This window comes from Oncorhynchus tshawytscha, linkage group LG06, assembly GCF_018296145.1.
Source record: "Oncorhynchus tshawytscha isolate Ot180627B linkage group LG06, Otsh_v2.0, whole genome shotgun sequence".
NCBI lineage: Eukaryota > Metazoa > Chordata > Actinopteri > Salmoniformes > Salmonidae > Oncorhynchus > Oncorhynchus tshawytscha.
In genome coordinates this window covers 45,863,878-45,881,411 of record NC_056434.1, presented here as the reverse complement: position 1 = coordinate 45,881,411, position 17,534 = coordinate 45,863,878, and the positions used below count along the sequence as shown (strand labels likewise).

The following is a 17,534-nucleotide window of genomic DNA, read 5'->3' as shown; positions in this document are numbered from 1 at the left end:
GTTATAGTTTATGGTTTTTTAATAAGAAAACTCAAACATGAACAAACTACAAAACAATAAACGTGAAAACCGTAACAGTCCTAACTGGTGCATAAAACACAAAGACAGGAAACAATCACCCACAAAATACCCAAAGAATATGGCTGCCTAAATATGGTTCCCAATCAGAGACAACAATAAACACCTGCCTCTGATTGAGAACCAATCTAGGCAACCATAGACTTACCTAGACACCTAAACTGAACACAACCCCATAAATCTACAAAAACCCCTAGACAAGTCAAAACACATAAATCACCCATATCACACCCTGGCCTAACCAAAATAATAAAGAAAACAAAGATAACTAAGGCCAGGGCGTGACATCGATAGAACAGGACAACTCTCGGTTCGACCAAGATTTCTTTTAGTGGGGACAGCCCTACATCTTCGACATAGGAATCATTGCAAAACCTCTTGCATTGTTTTTTCTAGATATGGGAATTATATTATGATCACTACATCCGATGGGTGTGGATACCGCTTTAGAGCAGATATCTGCAATATTAGTAAAAATGTGATCAATACACATGGATGATTTAGTTCCTGTTCTATTTGTAATTACCCTGGTATGTTGACTTCATCCAGATTGCAGGCGCTGGTTACAGCTTGGAGCTTCTTTATGAGTGGGCACGTTGGTGACTACCAGTCAATATTTAGGTCACCTAGAAAATATACTTCTCTGTTGATGTCACATACATTTTACAACATTTCACACATATGGTCCAAATACTGTCTTTTAGCACTTGATCTATAGCAACTTCCTATGAGAATAGGCTTTAGGTGAGGCAGATGAACCTGTAACCATATTACTTCCACATCATCTGACATAAGATCCTCTCTCAGCCTAACAGGAATATGACTCTGGACATACTGTACATGGCAACACCTCCTCCATTTGCATTTTTATCTGTCCTATATATTCTATAACCATGTATAGCTACTACTGCATCATCAAAGGAATGATCTAAGTGTGTTTCAGAGATGGTCAGAATATTTAATGTTTTCTGACGGTAATAAGTTGTCAATTTCATGAACCTTGTTTCTCAGGCTACATATGATGATAATATGGGCTATTTTTAGTCATTTTCTGGGTTCTTCCTTGTTGTTAGTACTATTCTCAGTGACATTTACATTTGAGTCAATGGTACTGAATGGGCTGCCCACAATGGGCTTCTTCATAAAGCAGACTGCGCCAGTGCAAACTGTGGAATTCAATTCTATCTGCGTGTGATTATTGCAGACATTATCCTCAGAGCTAACAGTTAAAGTAACATTCATTAGGTTACTTACATTTACTGCACTTCTATTTCTCAGGGATATCATACGATTTCCATGTCCTCTGTTGCTTATTATGACAGGGAGGACTGGAACGCTACCAAACAGTCTCTTAAGTAGTTCACTATGTTGATGGAGATAATCCTGGAACCCCTGCAGTTAGGGTGAATCCCATCTCTTTTTTGAAGAGTGTTGATTGCTCCCACTCCAAGTCAAAATTTTCACAAAAGGAGACATTCCTGTCTTTGCATTGTTTCTTTAGGAACTCGTTTAGCGCAGCAAGGCGGCTGTAACGTTACGAAACCCTTCTTTGGCACGGCAGGGGGCCAGAGATGACTGTTCTCTTCCCTGTGCAAACAAGGGTGTTCAAGAGAATGTTGTAGTCCTTCTTCAGTTCCTCAGAAAGTGAATGTTGTTAAATCCAATGTGAGTGACAATGGTGCCAATATTAGAGAAGTTGGTTAGAACTGTGGGCAGGAGGAAGTTGATGTCTTGGACACGGGCGCCTGGTTGAGAGTGGACCTGTCCACAGACCAAAGGCAGGCCAAAATCTCTCATCATCTACCTGCCCATGACAATAATGGTTGTGATGGAATCTGATGGGGAAGGAAGAGGAGGAACCGAACAGGCCTGCCTCGGGCAGGGGGGAGAAGGTGTGCTTCGACTCATGCCAGCCTGACTCACCAGCAGCAGCGGATGGCGTCTGGAATCCTCGGGTAGATGGAGGGCCCAAAACCTTGTTTCCTTTGGTCAGTGACCGGCTCAGCTGTGGAGGAAGCCCCTGGACGGCTGCTGGCTGTTGGTGTACACCCAGGATCAGAGCTGACTCCCGGATTCGGTATCTCCACCTCCAGTGTGGCATAGCTGTTTAATAGCTGGGTCTTATCTTCTAGGATATATGGAGGCAAACCAAACTGCCTCCCACCCAACCTCCTTCGCCTTGCTATTGTCCAATCTCCCACTAGCCGCAAAGTTGAGCTCACCATCTGTCCAGTGGATTGGAGCAGGTCAGTACTGCAGGTCAGTACTGCAGGTCAGTACGGTCACAGCCCAGCCCTGTGCAATTGGGTCCTGGACTTTATGATGGGCCGCACCCAGGTGGTGAAGATAGAAAACAACATCTCGACTTCGCTGATCCGCATTACTGAGGCCCCACAAGGGTGCATGCTCAGCCCTCTCCTGTACTCCTTGTTCACCCATGACTGCTTGGCCATGCACGCCTCCAACTCAATCATCAAGTTTGCAGATGACACAACAATAGTGGGCTTGATTACCAACAACGGTGAGACAGCCTACAGGGAGGAGGTGAGGGCACTCGGAGTGTGGTGTCAGGAAAACAGCATCTCACTCAACATCAACAAAACAAAGGAGATGATCGTGGACTTCAGAAAACAGCTGGGGGAGCACCCCCCATCCACATCAACGGGACAGTAGTAGAAAAGGTGGAAAGGTTTAAGTTCCTCGGCATACACATCATGAACAAACTGAAATGGTCCACCCACACAGTCAACATGGTGAAGAAGGCGCAACAACAGAAGGCACAACAAATGTGGCTTGTCAGCTAAAACCCTCACAAACTTTTACAGATGCACAATCAAGAGCATCCTGTCGGGCTGTATCACCGCCTGGTACGACAACTGCACTGCCCTCACCCACAAGGCTCTCCAGAGGGTACAACGCATCACCGGGGACAAACTACCTGCCTTCCAGGACACCTACTGCACCCGATGTCACAGGAAGGCCAAAAAGATCATCAAAGACAACAACCACCCGAGCCACTGCCTGTTCACCCCGCTATTATCCAGAAGGCGAGGTCAGTACAGGTGCATCAAAGCTGGGACCGAGAGACTGAAAAACAGCTTCTATTCCAAAGCCATCAGACTGTTAAACAGCCATCACTAACACAGAGGCTGCTGCCAACATACAGACCCAAATCACTGGCCACTTTAATAAATGGATCACTAGTCACTTTAAATAATGCCACTATAATAATGTTTACATATCCTACGTTACTCATCTCATATGTATATACTGTATTTCATACCCTCTATTGCATCTTGCCTATGCCGCACGGCCATTGCTCATCTATATATTTAAATGTACATATTATTTTTCCATCCCTCTACATTTGTGTGTATAAGGTAGGGGTTGTGAATTTGTTAGATTACTTGTAAGATATTACTACACTGTCGGAACTAAAAGCACAAGCATTTTGCTACACTCGTGTCAACATCTGCTAACAACCATGTGTATGTGACCAATAAAATTTGATTTGATTTAATATCATCTAGCGCATTTGATCCCAGACGTACAGGAGACACAAATACCACTGGTGTTTTGACTCTAGTACTGCTAGCGTTATCTTGCTCTGTTGACATGATAGCTAACCACTAACTATTGTGTTTTTTTTGCAGGAATCTGGGCCTCAAACTTGGCATGATTAAAAATTATTGAATGAAAACCATTTCATAAAAACAACAGACCGAGTGTAGATCTGTTTTTCTAATTTCAATTAAATTATCCATCTGACATTGTTACATACAAGGATATACCAGGACATTTCAAATGATTCATTTAATAAAACAAACAAAATATAGTTTTTATGATGTGCGCCACATAAAAAGACTGGTAGCGGTAGCCTTCAGGTGTTTAGCTTGTTATTTATGTTGGCCAATCAAAGTGGCACAGAGGCTTAATGTGTAGCAAGTGGAGTGGAAGTTCACTATTGCAATGCAAGACGTAATGAAATTACAGAATTGAAAGTTAACAAGATGAGAAGGAGTAGTCTTCAACGAGCAACAAACAGGTAGTTGAGGGAAAAGCGCAGCATGTGGCCCTAATTAGCCTAGCTAGACATAGCTAGATAGCTTCTCCAGGCTACTCCAGTCACGACAGGCACTGTTATATGGGATGATTAGCTAGTCTTGGCTGTAGCTGGGTTGCCTTGGCTGCTTCTCTCTCTCCCTCTGTCTGCTCTCTCCCATCTGATCACACACCTCTCAGCAGCTGCAGCAATAAAGCTCCAGCCTCTCGCGCAGCAGTGCTCAGGTTAAAAACGTATGTAAAAAAAATAACCGCTTGTATTTTGAATATTGGGATATCCAACATAAATGTATGATACTGTTCAAATAGTGAAATTATTTCAAACCCCACCATCCTTGGTGTTCAGGTTACAGTACACATCCCTCCAATTAGGCTCCTCCTCTCACGTCCTGACCTTAGTTCCTTGATTATGTCTCTATTTTAGTTTGGGTGGGCATTCTATGTTTTGTGTTCTATATTTTCTATTTCGATGTGTTTGGCCTGGTATGGTTCCCAATCAGAGGCAGCTGAGTGAGAACCATACTTAGGCAGCCTGTTTTCCCACTATGGGGGTGGATAGTTATTTTCTGTTTAGTGTTTTTGTTGCATCTTGCAGAATTGTTTGTTTGTCGGTTTGTTGTTTTTGTTTCCAGTATTCATCTTTATTAAAATCATTATGAATACGTACCACGCTGCTCTTTGGTCCACTTCTCCTTCTCCCGACGACAATCGTTACACCTCCAATTAGTCCAAGCAAAATTCCTGCTTGAGAAATTGCATTTAGATAAGAAGCTATTTTTTGTATCTTTTTGAACGTTTTAATGGAAAACAATCATAGAAATGATTTGATATTGAGATAAAAACAGCTGCATTGGACCTTTAGTACTTGACAGAAGAGTACAACATAAACTAGATTTGTATAATCCAAAACTCTTTTGAATTACTGCAATCACCTATTAACTGCCAAATCAATAATTGTATTCTAATCACTAGGTTATAACTTGGAAGACTCTTATGGTGTAGATATAGAATAATGTTTGTCTGAAAGTAGCCTCACAGGGCTTTGAGCAAGAGGAGGTTAGGTCTAGTAATAAGAAATGTTTATTAGGTCAGTAGGATAGGCCTAGGGCACAGATGCCACCATTAACTAATTACTGGGTATTATTTTGTCAGACTTTCTGGATTCAAGGTGCTATAGGTTTTCACATAAACCATAGGCTCTGTTCTTATCAATTGTAAAAACACACAACAAACCTCAAGAAACTACCATTGATGTCAACAATAAATAAAATAAAGAGATTATTTCAATCCAGCGTAACTTTTAATCAAACAACCTAGACTTGGCTGGAGGCAGTTTGAACACAAAGCTTTCCACCTTCCACCCTTAGTAATGCCCGCTGGACTGCCCAGCCTCCCTCAGACATTAGGGGGCAGTAGTGTGATGATGGTGGCCTTTTGCTCTGCCCCCTATTCCTCTGCTTTCCTCTCCCATCCCCTGAATGCCTGCACAGTAGACGCATCAGCCTCGTGGTAGAAACAGGCAAGCTTGATACAGTAGAGCACAGAGGCAGTGAGAGAGAGGGAGATGTATGGTCAGAAGCACCTAGTGCTCCGAATTGCCAGCCGTTTATATTATGTTTCTGCCTCCAAGCTCCATTAGCCCCAGTAAATTAATATTTTACAGTGCGTGCAAAGAGACAGCAATTAAAGCACGTAACTCCAAGGGGAAAGAGGGTGGGCCATTTTATTAGAGCTGGGTTTTTTCATTGGGTTATGTATTTATGACAAATACCTGAGCTGCATAAGGACTCAGAAGGGATGGAGAAAAACAGGAAATAGGTTCATTGCTGTAAAATATAGTTTTTTTATGCAGTAGATTAAAATATTTGTTGAAATCTGACCATCAGAAAATAGCATTGGCAAATAGTTGAAATCACCAGGCTAAAGGGCGATTCCACACCAGGATAGCCCAAAAATATTTTTGGTATCTCAGATTTCTCTGGAAAGGATGTTTGACATACTTTTTACATGTGTGTCACAATTTTTTTAAATTCATGATGAAATGGCGATAGGTGGTCTGAGGTCCGATACATAACTAAACATACATTACAGACAAAATACACAATTTACATACATTTAAAAACATGAACATGTAGTGTGTATATTTGTGTGTGCATCTATCAGTTACACTTACATGTCAGTACATACACACAACAAGTAGGTCACATGGGGGGCGGCGATGTGCCGTTGGGTGGTGCTTTATTTGTTTTTTTAAACCAGGTTTGCTCTTCACTTGCGCAATATAAGATTGAAGGGAGATCCATACACTCATGACTCTGTATAATGTACGTTTCTTTGAATTTGTTCTGGACCAGGGGACTGTGAAAAGACCCCTGGTGGCATGTCTGGTGGGGTAAGTGTGTGTGTCAGAGCTGTTATTAAGTTGATTATGCAAACAATTTGGAATTTCCAACACATAAATGTTTCTTTCTAGTCTTTCCTCAACTCTTAGCCAAGAGAGACTGGCATGCATAGAATTAATATTAGCCCCTGATTACAATTAAGAGCAAGATTTGCGACTCTGTTCTGGGCCAGCTGCAGCTTAACTAGGTCTTTCTTTGCAGCAGTTGACCACATGACTGGACAATAATCAAGATAAGACAAAACTAGAGCCTGCAGGAATTGCTTTGTGGAGTGTGATGTCAAAAAAGCAGAGCTTCTCTTTATTACGGACAGACCGCTCCCCATCTTTACAACCATTTGAATATAACTGTCGGACTCGGTGTAATTTACCGTTAATGACCATAAACACATTTAGCATCTCCTGGCTTCCACACATAGCCACTGATGCAGACCTTCGGAACATCTACATTTTAAAAAGTCTAATAAATCCATTTAATATAGCCTACATCTTCACAATAAATCCATTATTTATTTTAGACAGGTCTAAGAAGCATGATATGAAGAAAATGTAGTCTATTTCAGAAGGACAGAAGAACATACTCTGAGTTGTCCTCATGTTAGGTCCTGATCTGGCCATGCCAAATGGCTGTGGGCTACTCTACTGTAGTTCATTTAGCAGACAAGATTTGCTTAGAATTCTGCTGCATTATTTTATAGTATGAAGAATACAATTGAACAAAGATGAATAAAATAGAAAGGATATTTTCTGCAAACGATTTGAGGGAGTGCACACATGCGGCTATTCTGTGTTGAGCAGTTAACAAAGAAATAGGTAGTCCTATATGATTAATTTAGAGTTATTAATGTAACTTTAGTTGTTCTACAAATGTTGGTCTATATGTTTTGATTTTTAATACATTGTAAGGTATATGATGCAACTCAAATGATGATTTGAAAGTTGCTTGAAAGACATGAGTTCTGCTGTTTTTTGTGCAGGCTGTACACACTACATCAGTCACTTATTCACAATTTGACAAGCACTTGATAATGCCTAGAATTTCACGGCAGCATCTCCTTTGTGTGGCCGTAATGCACCCTAAGAAAATCAATGCTTTTTGCAGCCAGTGGCCATGGTGCGCTTCTCCCTGAGTACTGTGCGCTCCATCATGTTTCTCACAGGCTACAAGTGAAGACAGACACATCGGGGAAATAACTGCACGCCTTCTCCAATTCCGAGGTGCATGTTGAAGATATTGGTAGAACTGTCCCCATTTACTTTTCGTCAGCCAACAATATGAGTAGGCCTAACGAACAGCAAAAGCACTAGCCTATGTCATTCTACTATTCCCCATAGTACAAAGGTCTACCTATTATATTCTGTGCGAGAAATAAATGTTCCAAACATAGTCTGGGACAGTTGTGGGATGTGATAGATCCCAAATTAATACAACCACTAGCATAAAAAAAACTTATTTAGCTTAAAATGTTGATAAACTATTAGGCTATTTCTTCACATTATAAGCGCAGCAATGCGCACATGGTAGTAGGCTATGAGCACAAATGTTCTATTTGCGGAAAACACCAAAAGTGACCGCAAATGCAATTATGCATGTAATATTTTATAATAAAGGTGCATTTTTATGGTGAACATTATTTACCCCAAACTTGAAACTCACACACTGCTCATGTATGCCAGTTAGGCTCTACACCCTTGGTAAAGCGAATTAATGTCCTTAATTTTAAGAACTTATTTGGCCACCTATGGGCTAGGCTACATGATGTGTGCGACTATGACTCGAAAAAGTCACAAAAACAAGGAATTGTTTCTTATACTGAGCATAATTTGCACGTGCTAATATATAATTCACAAGCGATATGCTAATATTGTCACCCATCAGACTATTCTTGATTTAATCTTGTCTTTACATATACTAAATAATATGTGTGAAATTTGTTTTGATTTATAATGGGCTATTATCATGCACCTGTATCGAAACATGGTCAGTGGGGTAAAATACATGTCATCTATGCACTTAAATAGAGAATGAAGGACTCTTTTCCCTATGGTTTATTTTCATGCCAGCCAGGTAGGCTATACTCTGGTTGTAAATATTATCAATGTGCTTAATATTAGGAAAGTTGAAAAATAAATATAGTATGCCTAGCCAATAGAAAGCTGATCCTCCTATTTTTAGTAGAGGCCATCACTCTGTTTTCTCGCACAATTACATAGCCGATTGAAATTTTGCGCAACTTGAGCTCATGAGCTCTCATGAAGTGTTTGATTAGATTTTCGAACACATTTGCATTGATGTCAGGGTGATTAGAGGGACAATAGAGTGCTGAGTACCAGGCAGTTAGCAAGTTTGGTAGGCTACTAATGACCATCAGCAGCATCAGAGCTTAGAGAAGCCTAATTACCGTGACTAAATGGTCACATGGTATTTGAGTGCCTTCATGACTCGGGACCGCCGGTGTAGAGGTAATACGGTCTCCTTATTAACTGCCCTAGCCATAATACATACAGTACCAGTCAAAAGTTTGGACACACCTACTCATTCAAGGGTTTTTATTTATTTTTAATATTTTCTACATTGTAGAATAACAGTGAAGACATCAAAACTATAGTAACCCAAATCGTGTTAAACAAATCAAAATATATTTTAGATTAGATTATTTTTAAGTAGCCACCCTGATGACAGCTTTGCACACTCTTGGCATTCTCTCAACCAGCTTCATGAGGTCGTCACCTGGAATGCATTTCAATTAACAGATGTGCCTTGTTAACAGTTCATTTGTGGAATTTCTTTCCTTAATGCTTTTGAGCCAATCAGTTGTGTTGTGACAAGGTAGGGGTGGTATACAGAAGACAGCCCTATTTGGTAAAATACCAAGTCCATATTATGGCAAGAACAGCTCAAGTATGCAAAGAGAAAAGACAGTCCATCATTACTTTAAGACATGAAGGTCAATCAATCTGGAAAATTTCAAGAACTTTGAAAAAACTGTGAAGCGCTATGATGAAACTGGCTCTCAAGAGGACGGCCACAGGAAAGGAAGACCCAGAGTTACTTCTGCTGTAGAGGATAAGAGTTCAAGTAACAGACACACCTCAACATCAATTGTTCAGAGGAGACTGCGTGAATCAGGCCTTCGTGGTCAAATTGCTGCAAAGAAACCACTACTACATGACATAAGAAGACTTGCTTGGGCTAAGAAACACGAGCAATGGACATTAGACCAGTGGAAATCTGTCCTTTGGTCTGTTGAGTCAAAATTTGACATTTTTGGTTCCAACCGCCGTGTCTTTGTGAGACGCAGAGTAGGTGAACGGATGATCTTCGCATGTGCGGTTCTCACCGTGAAGCATGGAGGAGTGGGTGTGATGGTGTGGGGCTGCTTTGCTGGTGACACTGTCTGTGATTTATTTAGAAATAAAGGCACACTTAACCCACATGGCTACCACAGAATTCTGCAGCGATATGTCATCCCATCTGGTTTGCTCTTATTGGGACTATCATTTGTTTTTCAACAGGACAATGACCCACACCTCCAGGCTGTGTAAAGGCTATTTGACAAAGAAGGAGCATCAGATTACCTGGCCTCCACAGTCACCAGACCTCAACCCAATTGAGATGGTTTGGGATGAGTTGGACTGCAGAGTGAAGGAAAAGCAGCCAACAAGTGCTCAGCATATGTGGGAACTCCTTCAAGGCTGTTGGAAAAGCATTCCTCATGAAGCTGGTTGAGAGAATGCCAAGAGCAAAGCTGTCATCAAGGTAAAGTGTGGCTACTTTGAAGAATCTCAAATGTAAAAGATATTTTGATTTGTTTAGCACTTTTTTGGTTACCACATCATTCCATATGTGTTATGTTATAGTTTTGATGTCTTCACTATTATTCTACAATGTAGAAAATAGTAAAAATAAAGAAAAACCCTTGAATGAGTAGGTGTGTCCACAATTTTGACTGGTACTGTACATTTTCTCAACAATAGGTTATGGTCAATTATATATAAAAGGCTGCGCTGAAATCTAACAGTACAGCTCCCACAATCTTCTTAATATAATTGTATTTTAACCAGTCATCAGTCATTTGTGTCAGTGCAGTACATTTTGAGTCCCCTTCTCTATAAGCATGCTGAAATTCTTTTTTAAATTTATGACTCGCCACCTGGATTCAGTCTTATGTAGCAAAATGTGAATTTCTGTTTTTTACATTGGATAAAAGTAGAGACTCAGAGCTACAAAATGGTATATCATACACTGCATTCGAGGAACAATGGTTAAGTAATTCTGCTTTGAAAGTTAAACTTGAACACTCACTTTTTGAGAAAATGGCATTTTAGTGTTTCAGTGAGAGAGCACTTCTTTGTCTACACCCATTCAGCATCGTTCACACCCTCTTAAGCTTTAGCCCCACCCATCTCGTTTCTTTCTCGGAGCGTTCAGAGCACACACTTGACGCTCTGGCTGATGATTTGTTTACCTCTGGATAACATGAAAACAGCCTAACTGGCTCTGCAGGCAACAATTTCATAATGCTTTTTTTACTGACACCTGCCATATTCAACGGTGTAAGATTCAAACATGTGAGATCACACACATCACGCCATGTTAGCTAACGAGCAAGCCACCTAACGTTAGCTAGTTAAACAACAATGAACAGCGCCAAATCATGTCATTACTACCCTGCATGAATCTGCTGGGAGCTAACATTAAGCTCTAACTAGCAAAGCTAACGGATCTGGGATACGAATAATAACGTCATAAACGCAACGTTAGCTAGGGAAGCAGCCAGCTAACATTAGCTAGCTAACAGTACACTTTAGCTTAAGACATGTAGCTAGCTAGGTAATCAATGTGTAATATCACACACATCATAATGTAATCTAACGAGCCAGCCACCTACAAAAATGAATAATAACGATATACACATAGCGTTAGCAAGGAAGCCAGCCAGCTAACATTAGCTAGCTAGCTAACAGTACACTTCAGCTTGAAATGAAACCACTTTCTGTCAAAATAAGAAGTGTAATATCTGAAAATGTTGCTAGCTTGACTATACATCATCATGCAAGATGTACGTGTCCCTCTGTCACGGGATCCATGCCACAAGTGCCCTTAGTTTGAAGATGTCATCTTTTCGCTATCTCTAACTATCATACTCTATTTTCAAATCTCAAGCCTCCAGAAAGTGGAGAGAAACAGTTATGCAGCTACATTTAAAAAAGCTACGTTCGACAGGATTACCAACACAGATTGAGCTCAAATAGACAGAAGCCCTCTATTTGGCAGACCAATCCAAACTCCTCTCTCGGCATGTCCAGCCCACTCATTATCTCAGCCAATCACGGCTAGTGGGAAGGTTGCTGACTTTTTCTGTGGTTTACCAACAAGGCTAACAATTTAACAATTTTGTTTGTATTTACAGATTACATACAAGTTTGTTCACATGTTCCAGAAGGCATTTCTGCCAAAAAAACACATTTTGATAAAAAGTTGTTTATTTTATTCAAATGGCTCTCCTGTGAAGTTGTGACTTGCGACATACGCCTAGTTTCCTGAAATGGGTCACATTTATACAATTTTTTTCCCAACTGTTTGCTAAGAGCTGGCAGCAAGCTGATAGGACTGCTGTTAGAACCAGTAAAGGCCGCTTTATCACTCTTGGGTAACCGAATTACTTTGGCTTCTCTCCAGGCCTGAGGACAAAGAATTTCCTCTAGGCTCAGATTAAAGATATGACAAATAGGAGTGGCTATAGAATCAGCTACCATACTCAGTAGCTTTCCATCTAAGTTGTCAATGCCAGGAGGTTTGTCATTATTGATCGATAACAATAAATTTCCCACATATCCCACACTAACTTTACAAAATTCAAACTTGATGGCTCACTGTTCGTTGTTGGCATTTCTTGCCTAAATTTGCCCACTTTGCCAATGAAGTAATCATTCAAATAATTGGCAATATCAAATGGTTTTGTGATGAATAGTCTGATTCGATGAAAGATGGAGTTGAATTTTGTCTTTCTGCCCATAATTTCATTTAAACTACTCCAAAGTTTTTTTTCCATCATTCTTTGTATCTTATTTTTGTTGTATAGTCACAAATGTTCAGAAGTCAGATGTGCAGCCAGGCTTATTAGCCACTCATTTTGCCCCATCGTTTTCAACCATACGGTTTTTCAATTTCTCATCAATCCAAAAAAGCCTTAACAGTTCTAACAGTCAGTTTCTTAACAGGTGCATGTTTATCTATAATTGGAAGAAGCAATTTCAGAAATGATTCAAGTGCAGCGTCTGGATGCTCCTTATTAATCACATCATATCAACAAATATTTTTTAACATCATCCACATAACAGTCACAGTGAAATGTTTTGTATGATTTCTCATGCACTATTTTAGGCCCAGCTGTTGGAACTTTGGCTTTCTTCTATATAGCCACTATATTGTGATCACTGCATCCAATGGTTACGGATAAAGCTTTAGAACAAATTTCTACAGTGTTAGTGAAACATTTGATCTATACATGTGGATGTTCTTGTTCCTATAGTGTTTGTAAACAGCCTGGTTTGGTTGATTAATAACCTGAACCAAATTACAGGCACTGGTTTCACTGAGAAGCTCCCTCTTGAGCGGACAGCTTGATGAAAACGAGTCAATATTCAGGTCCGTAAGAAAGTAAACCTCTCTGTTTACATCACATACACTATCAAGCATTTCACACATATTATTTAGATACTGACTTTTAAATCCTTTGTATTGCTACTGCTGTATCATCAAATGAATTATCCAAGTCTCAGAAATGGCTAGTATATGAATGTTAGCAATATATTGATTTCATGAACCTTATTTCTAAGGCTACATATATTAATATGGACTATTTTCAGCCCTTTCCTGTGTCGCTTATAAGAGATAGAGATAATATGTGAAAGAGCAAACAGAGCAAGAGAAAAAAATATACATTCAGCAGTCCATTAATCAGTTTGCTGTTTGTAAGTACTGTATGTGTGTGTGCTGCTGGGCTGAAGCTAAGTAGGCTTGGCTCTCATCCCTTCCAGGCTTTTGGGAGGAAGGGTGGGCAATGAGCCTGTCATAGCGGATGTAAGGAATGTCCCCACGAGCTCTGGCAGCTTTCATGGGTGGGATAAGTTATTTTCTCTTCTGGCACACAGCTTCAGGATAGTCCTCATTGCAGAAGATATATATTCCTCTCAAGTTCTTGGCTCTTTCCCGAACAGCTATCTTGTCCTTGAACCTCAGGAACTTGACCAATATTGGCCTGGGCCTGTCATCTGGGCCGGTGGTGGGTTTTCCAGTCCTGTGGGCACGCTCCGCCTTAATCTTCCAGTGGTCCATCTTCAGATTCTCCAAGATAATTTCCCCCACTTTGTCCTCAGACTCCATCCAGGTCTCATGGATATTCTGCAATTAAGTCCACAACCATGTTGTTCAGCCTTGATTGTCCCTCGAGATAATCCGATTTCTATGTCATTGTTACCATGGATTCACATACAGAACTAATATCCTCTCTCAATTTATTTTATTTACCTTTATTTGATCTACCTCAATGACTTACAGATTGCTGTTATCTTGCCGTTCCCCTGTTTAAACTCATTGAGCTGACCTTGGGAGAACTGCAAACTGTTCTTCAGGTCCTGGACCTCTCTGGTCAGGTCATCCATTACTTTATTTAGTTGACTCCACCAGTATTTGGACACAACACTTGAAGTTATTTTGTTTTGTTGTTGTAATGACTGCTTGTAGAAATATTTGTGTTTGTTTAAAAGATCCTTCACCTGTGATAAAGAGGCACCACTGTCCTCAGCGGTAGCAAAGTAGGTTACGCCGTTACTCCTCGCAGTTCCAGACAAGGCAGATCACATGGACGGTTGGAAACAACAACAACAACAAACAGCAGGGAACTAGACAGCCACAAGCCCGGGAAAATCAGCGGTCCCAGCCACAATGGCTAACTACGTTGTGGGTTGCGTTCAAGCCCTCAACCCTGCTAGCTAGCTCCCTAACAAGCTAGCAGGATTGAAGGCTTGAACGAAACCCACGACTAGGCTAGCTGCTACGCCAAGCAGCTCCTCAGACACGGCCTTGGTCGACAGGATCACTGGACAGATAGTACGGTCCCAGCAACTGATGCCACCCGCGTTGCGGGATCCATACTCAAAAAGTAGGTAGCTAGCTAGTAGCCAAACTTTTTCAATAGACTTTCAAAAACAACAAACTTTCCAAAATAACAACGCAAGCTCTACATCGGGGAGGGGTGTCCCTGAGGTGTCCTTCAAAATGTGCACCAAAGTGCCAATATCAGGTAGCGTTGGTTTGGATATTTAAGAACAACCTAAAGCTGGTCTTAGCGGTAACGCGGTTGTTTACGACATGGATTTTGACAGCAGAAGCGCAGCCTTTCAAGTAAAGTGCTCATCTGCACATGGATCAAGATAGATGTGTTTTTGTGCCTGTAAACCTTGTATTTAGAAACAAAAAACAAATGTTTTTTCCCCATTATATTTCATTTGATTTAAAAACCAAGCATAGCCTCTCGTCCTCCGAAGGCAGCTTTTTTTGTCCTGCCTAATGCAAGAACAATTAGTCAAGACTATCGAAAAAGGGTTTGGCTCGTGAGACCGCTTTGAAATAAATCTTAATCACCAAAGTTTTATTTAAGATCAAATTTGGGGGCAGCTAACAGTAAGTGTACATCCCCTGTTTATCTATGTAGGTTATTGTACATTATTTTTGCCAGCTCCTGTTATTATGTAGGGTGTGCTCAAAAGACCCTCCAAGTAGGCTATATGCGACCCGTTTCAAGAAGCTAGTGCCTTCGGAAAGTATTCAGTGCCTTCGGAAAGTATTCAGACCCCTTGACCTTTTTCAAATTTTGTTACGTTACAGCTTTATTCTAAAATGGATTAAATAAATAGAAAATCCACAGAAATCTACACACAATACCCCATAATTATAAACCGAAAACATGTTTTAAGAAATGTTACAAAATGTATAAAACATGAAAACAGAAATACCTTATTTACGTAAGTATTCAAAACCGTTGCTATAAGACTCTAAATTGAGCTCAGGTGCATCATGTTTCCGTTGATCATCCTGGAGATGTTTCTACAACTTGATTGGAGTCCACCTGTGATAAATTCAATTGATTGGACATGATTTGGAAATGGACCCAACTGTCTATAAAAGGTCCCACAATTGACAGTGCATGTCAGAGCAAAAACCAAGCCATGAGGTCGAAGGAATTGTCCGTAGAGCTCAGAGACAGGATTGTGTTGAGGCACAAATATGGGGAAGGGTACCAAAAAATGTCTGCAAAATTGAAGGTCCCCAAGAACACAGTGGTCTCCATCAAAGTTTGGAACCACCAAGACTCTTCCTAGAGTTGGCAGCCTGGCCAAACTGAGCAATCAGGGGAGAGAGGCCTTGGTCAGGGAAGTGACCAAGAACCCGATGGTCACTCTGACAGAGTGGCTCTGTGAACCATCTCTGCAGCACTCCACCAAATCAGACCGTTATGGTTGAGTGGCCAGACAAAAGCCACTTTTCAGTAAAAGGCACATGACAGGAGTTTGCCAAAAGGCATCTAAGACTCTCAGACCATGAGAAACACGTTTCTCTGTTCTGATGAAACCAAGACTGAACTCTTTGGCGTGAATGCTAAGCTTCACGTCTGGAAGAAATCTGGCACCATCCCTATGGTTAAGCATGGTGGTGGCAGCATCATGCTGTGGGGATGTTTTTCAGTGGCAGGGACTGGGAGACTAGTCAGGGTTGAGGGAAAGATGAATGGAGCAAAGTACAGAGAGATCCTTGATGAAAACCTGCTCCAGAGCCCTCAGGACCTCAGACTGGGGTGAAGGTTTACCTTCCAACAGGACAACGACCCTAAGCACACAGCCAAGACAGTGCATGAGTGGCTTCGGGACAAGTCTCTGAATGTCCTTGAGTGGCCCAGCCAGAGACTGGAATTGAACCCGATTGAACATCTTTGGAGAGACCTGAAAATAGCTCTGCAGCAACGCTCCCCATCCAACCTGAGAGAGCTTGAGAAGTTCTGCAGAGAAGCATGGGGACAAACTCCCCAAATACAGGTGCACCAAGCTTGCAGCATCATACACTAGAAGACTTGAGGCTGCAATTGCTGCCGAAGGTGCTTCAACAAAGTACTGAGGAAAGGGTCTGAATACTTTAGTTAATGTGATATTTCAGATTTTAATAAATTTGCAAAAATGTCTAAAAAACTATTTTTGCTTTGTCATTATGGGTATTGTGTGTACATTGATGTGGGAATTTTAAAATATATATATTTTAGAACAAGCCTGTAACGTAACAAAATGTGGAAAAAGTTAAGGGGTCTGAATACTTTCCGAAGGCCTGTATTTCTGATACATCCCCGGACCTTATAGTGTAACCTCCAGCTCTAAGATTTAGCATTGGGCCCTATAAGTACATGATATTTCCAGAGTGGGTGTAATTTCTAAGTAATGATACATTTTGAGCACCACCAACACGTGAATGGGAAAATAGATTAAAAGGGAACTCCCTCTGCTGGTGATTTGCTGAATGTGCAATACCAAAGGAGGAATGTGATTGGTTAATGACCTATAACGTCAATTTCTATGCATAAAATGGTTTATATCTTCAAAATTAGCAGAACACTCTTGAAATGTGATGTACTTGTTGAGTATATTATTCCAAACAATGTCTTGAAATGAACAAAATCAAAAAGGGTACTTTAGAGATATTAGTATTCATATTATGTACTTTGAATAAATTAAAGTGAACATTTTTCATTCAGAATCTAGACGTACTGCATATTTTAGAGCACACTACAAGGAGTATATTGATACCAAGATGTTGTCTGTATAATGTACGGTTCACAGATCAAAGGGTCTTATAGGTGGCATGTATACTGTAGGTCTAAACATACCTAAAATGGACACTTTCTAAAAAAAATAATAGTTTGTGAAACAAATGTAAAAAAAC

At 40.6% G+C, this 17,534-nt stretch overlaps 1 protein-coding gene across 1 annotated transcript in view; it reads left to right on the top strand.

The window, feature by feature from the left end:
• Positions 1-14,918: 14,918 nt before the first annotated feature.
• LOC112253487 (dnaJ homolog subfamily C member 24-like) overlaps positions 14,919-17,534 on the top strand; it is a 28,682-nt gene continuing 26,066 nt past the window's right edge. Inside the window, exon 1 of the mRNA XM_024425447.1 lies at positions 14,919-14,951. Coding sequence (XP_024281215.1) covers positions 14,919-14,951 — 33 coding nt within the window. The remainder of the gene's footprint in view (positions 14,952-17,534) is intronic.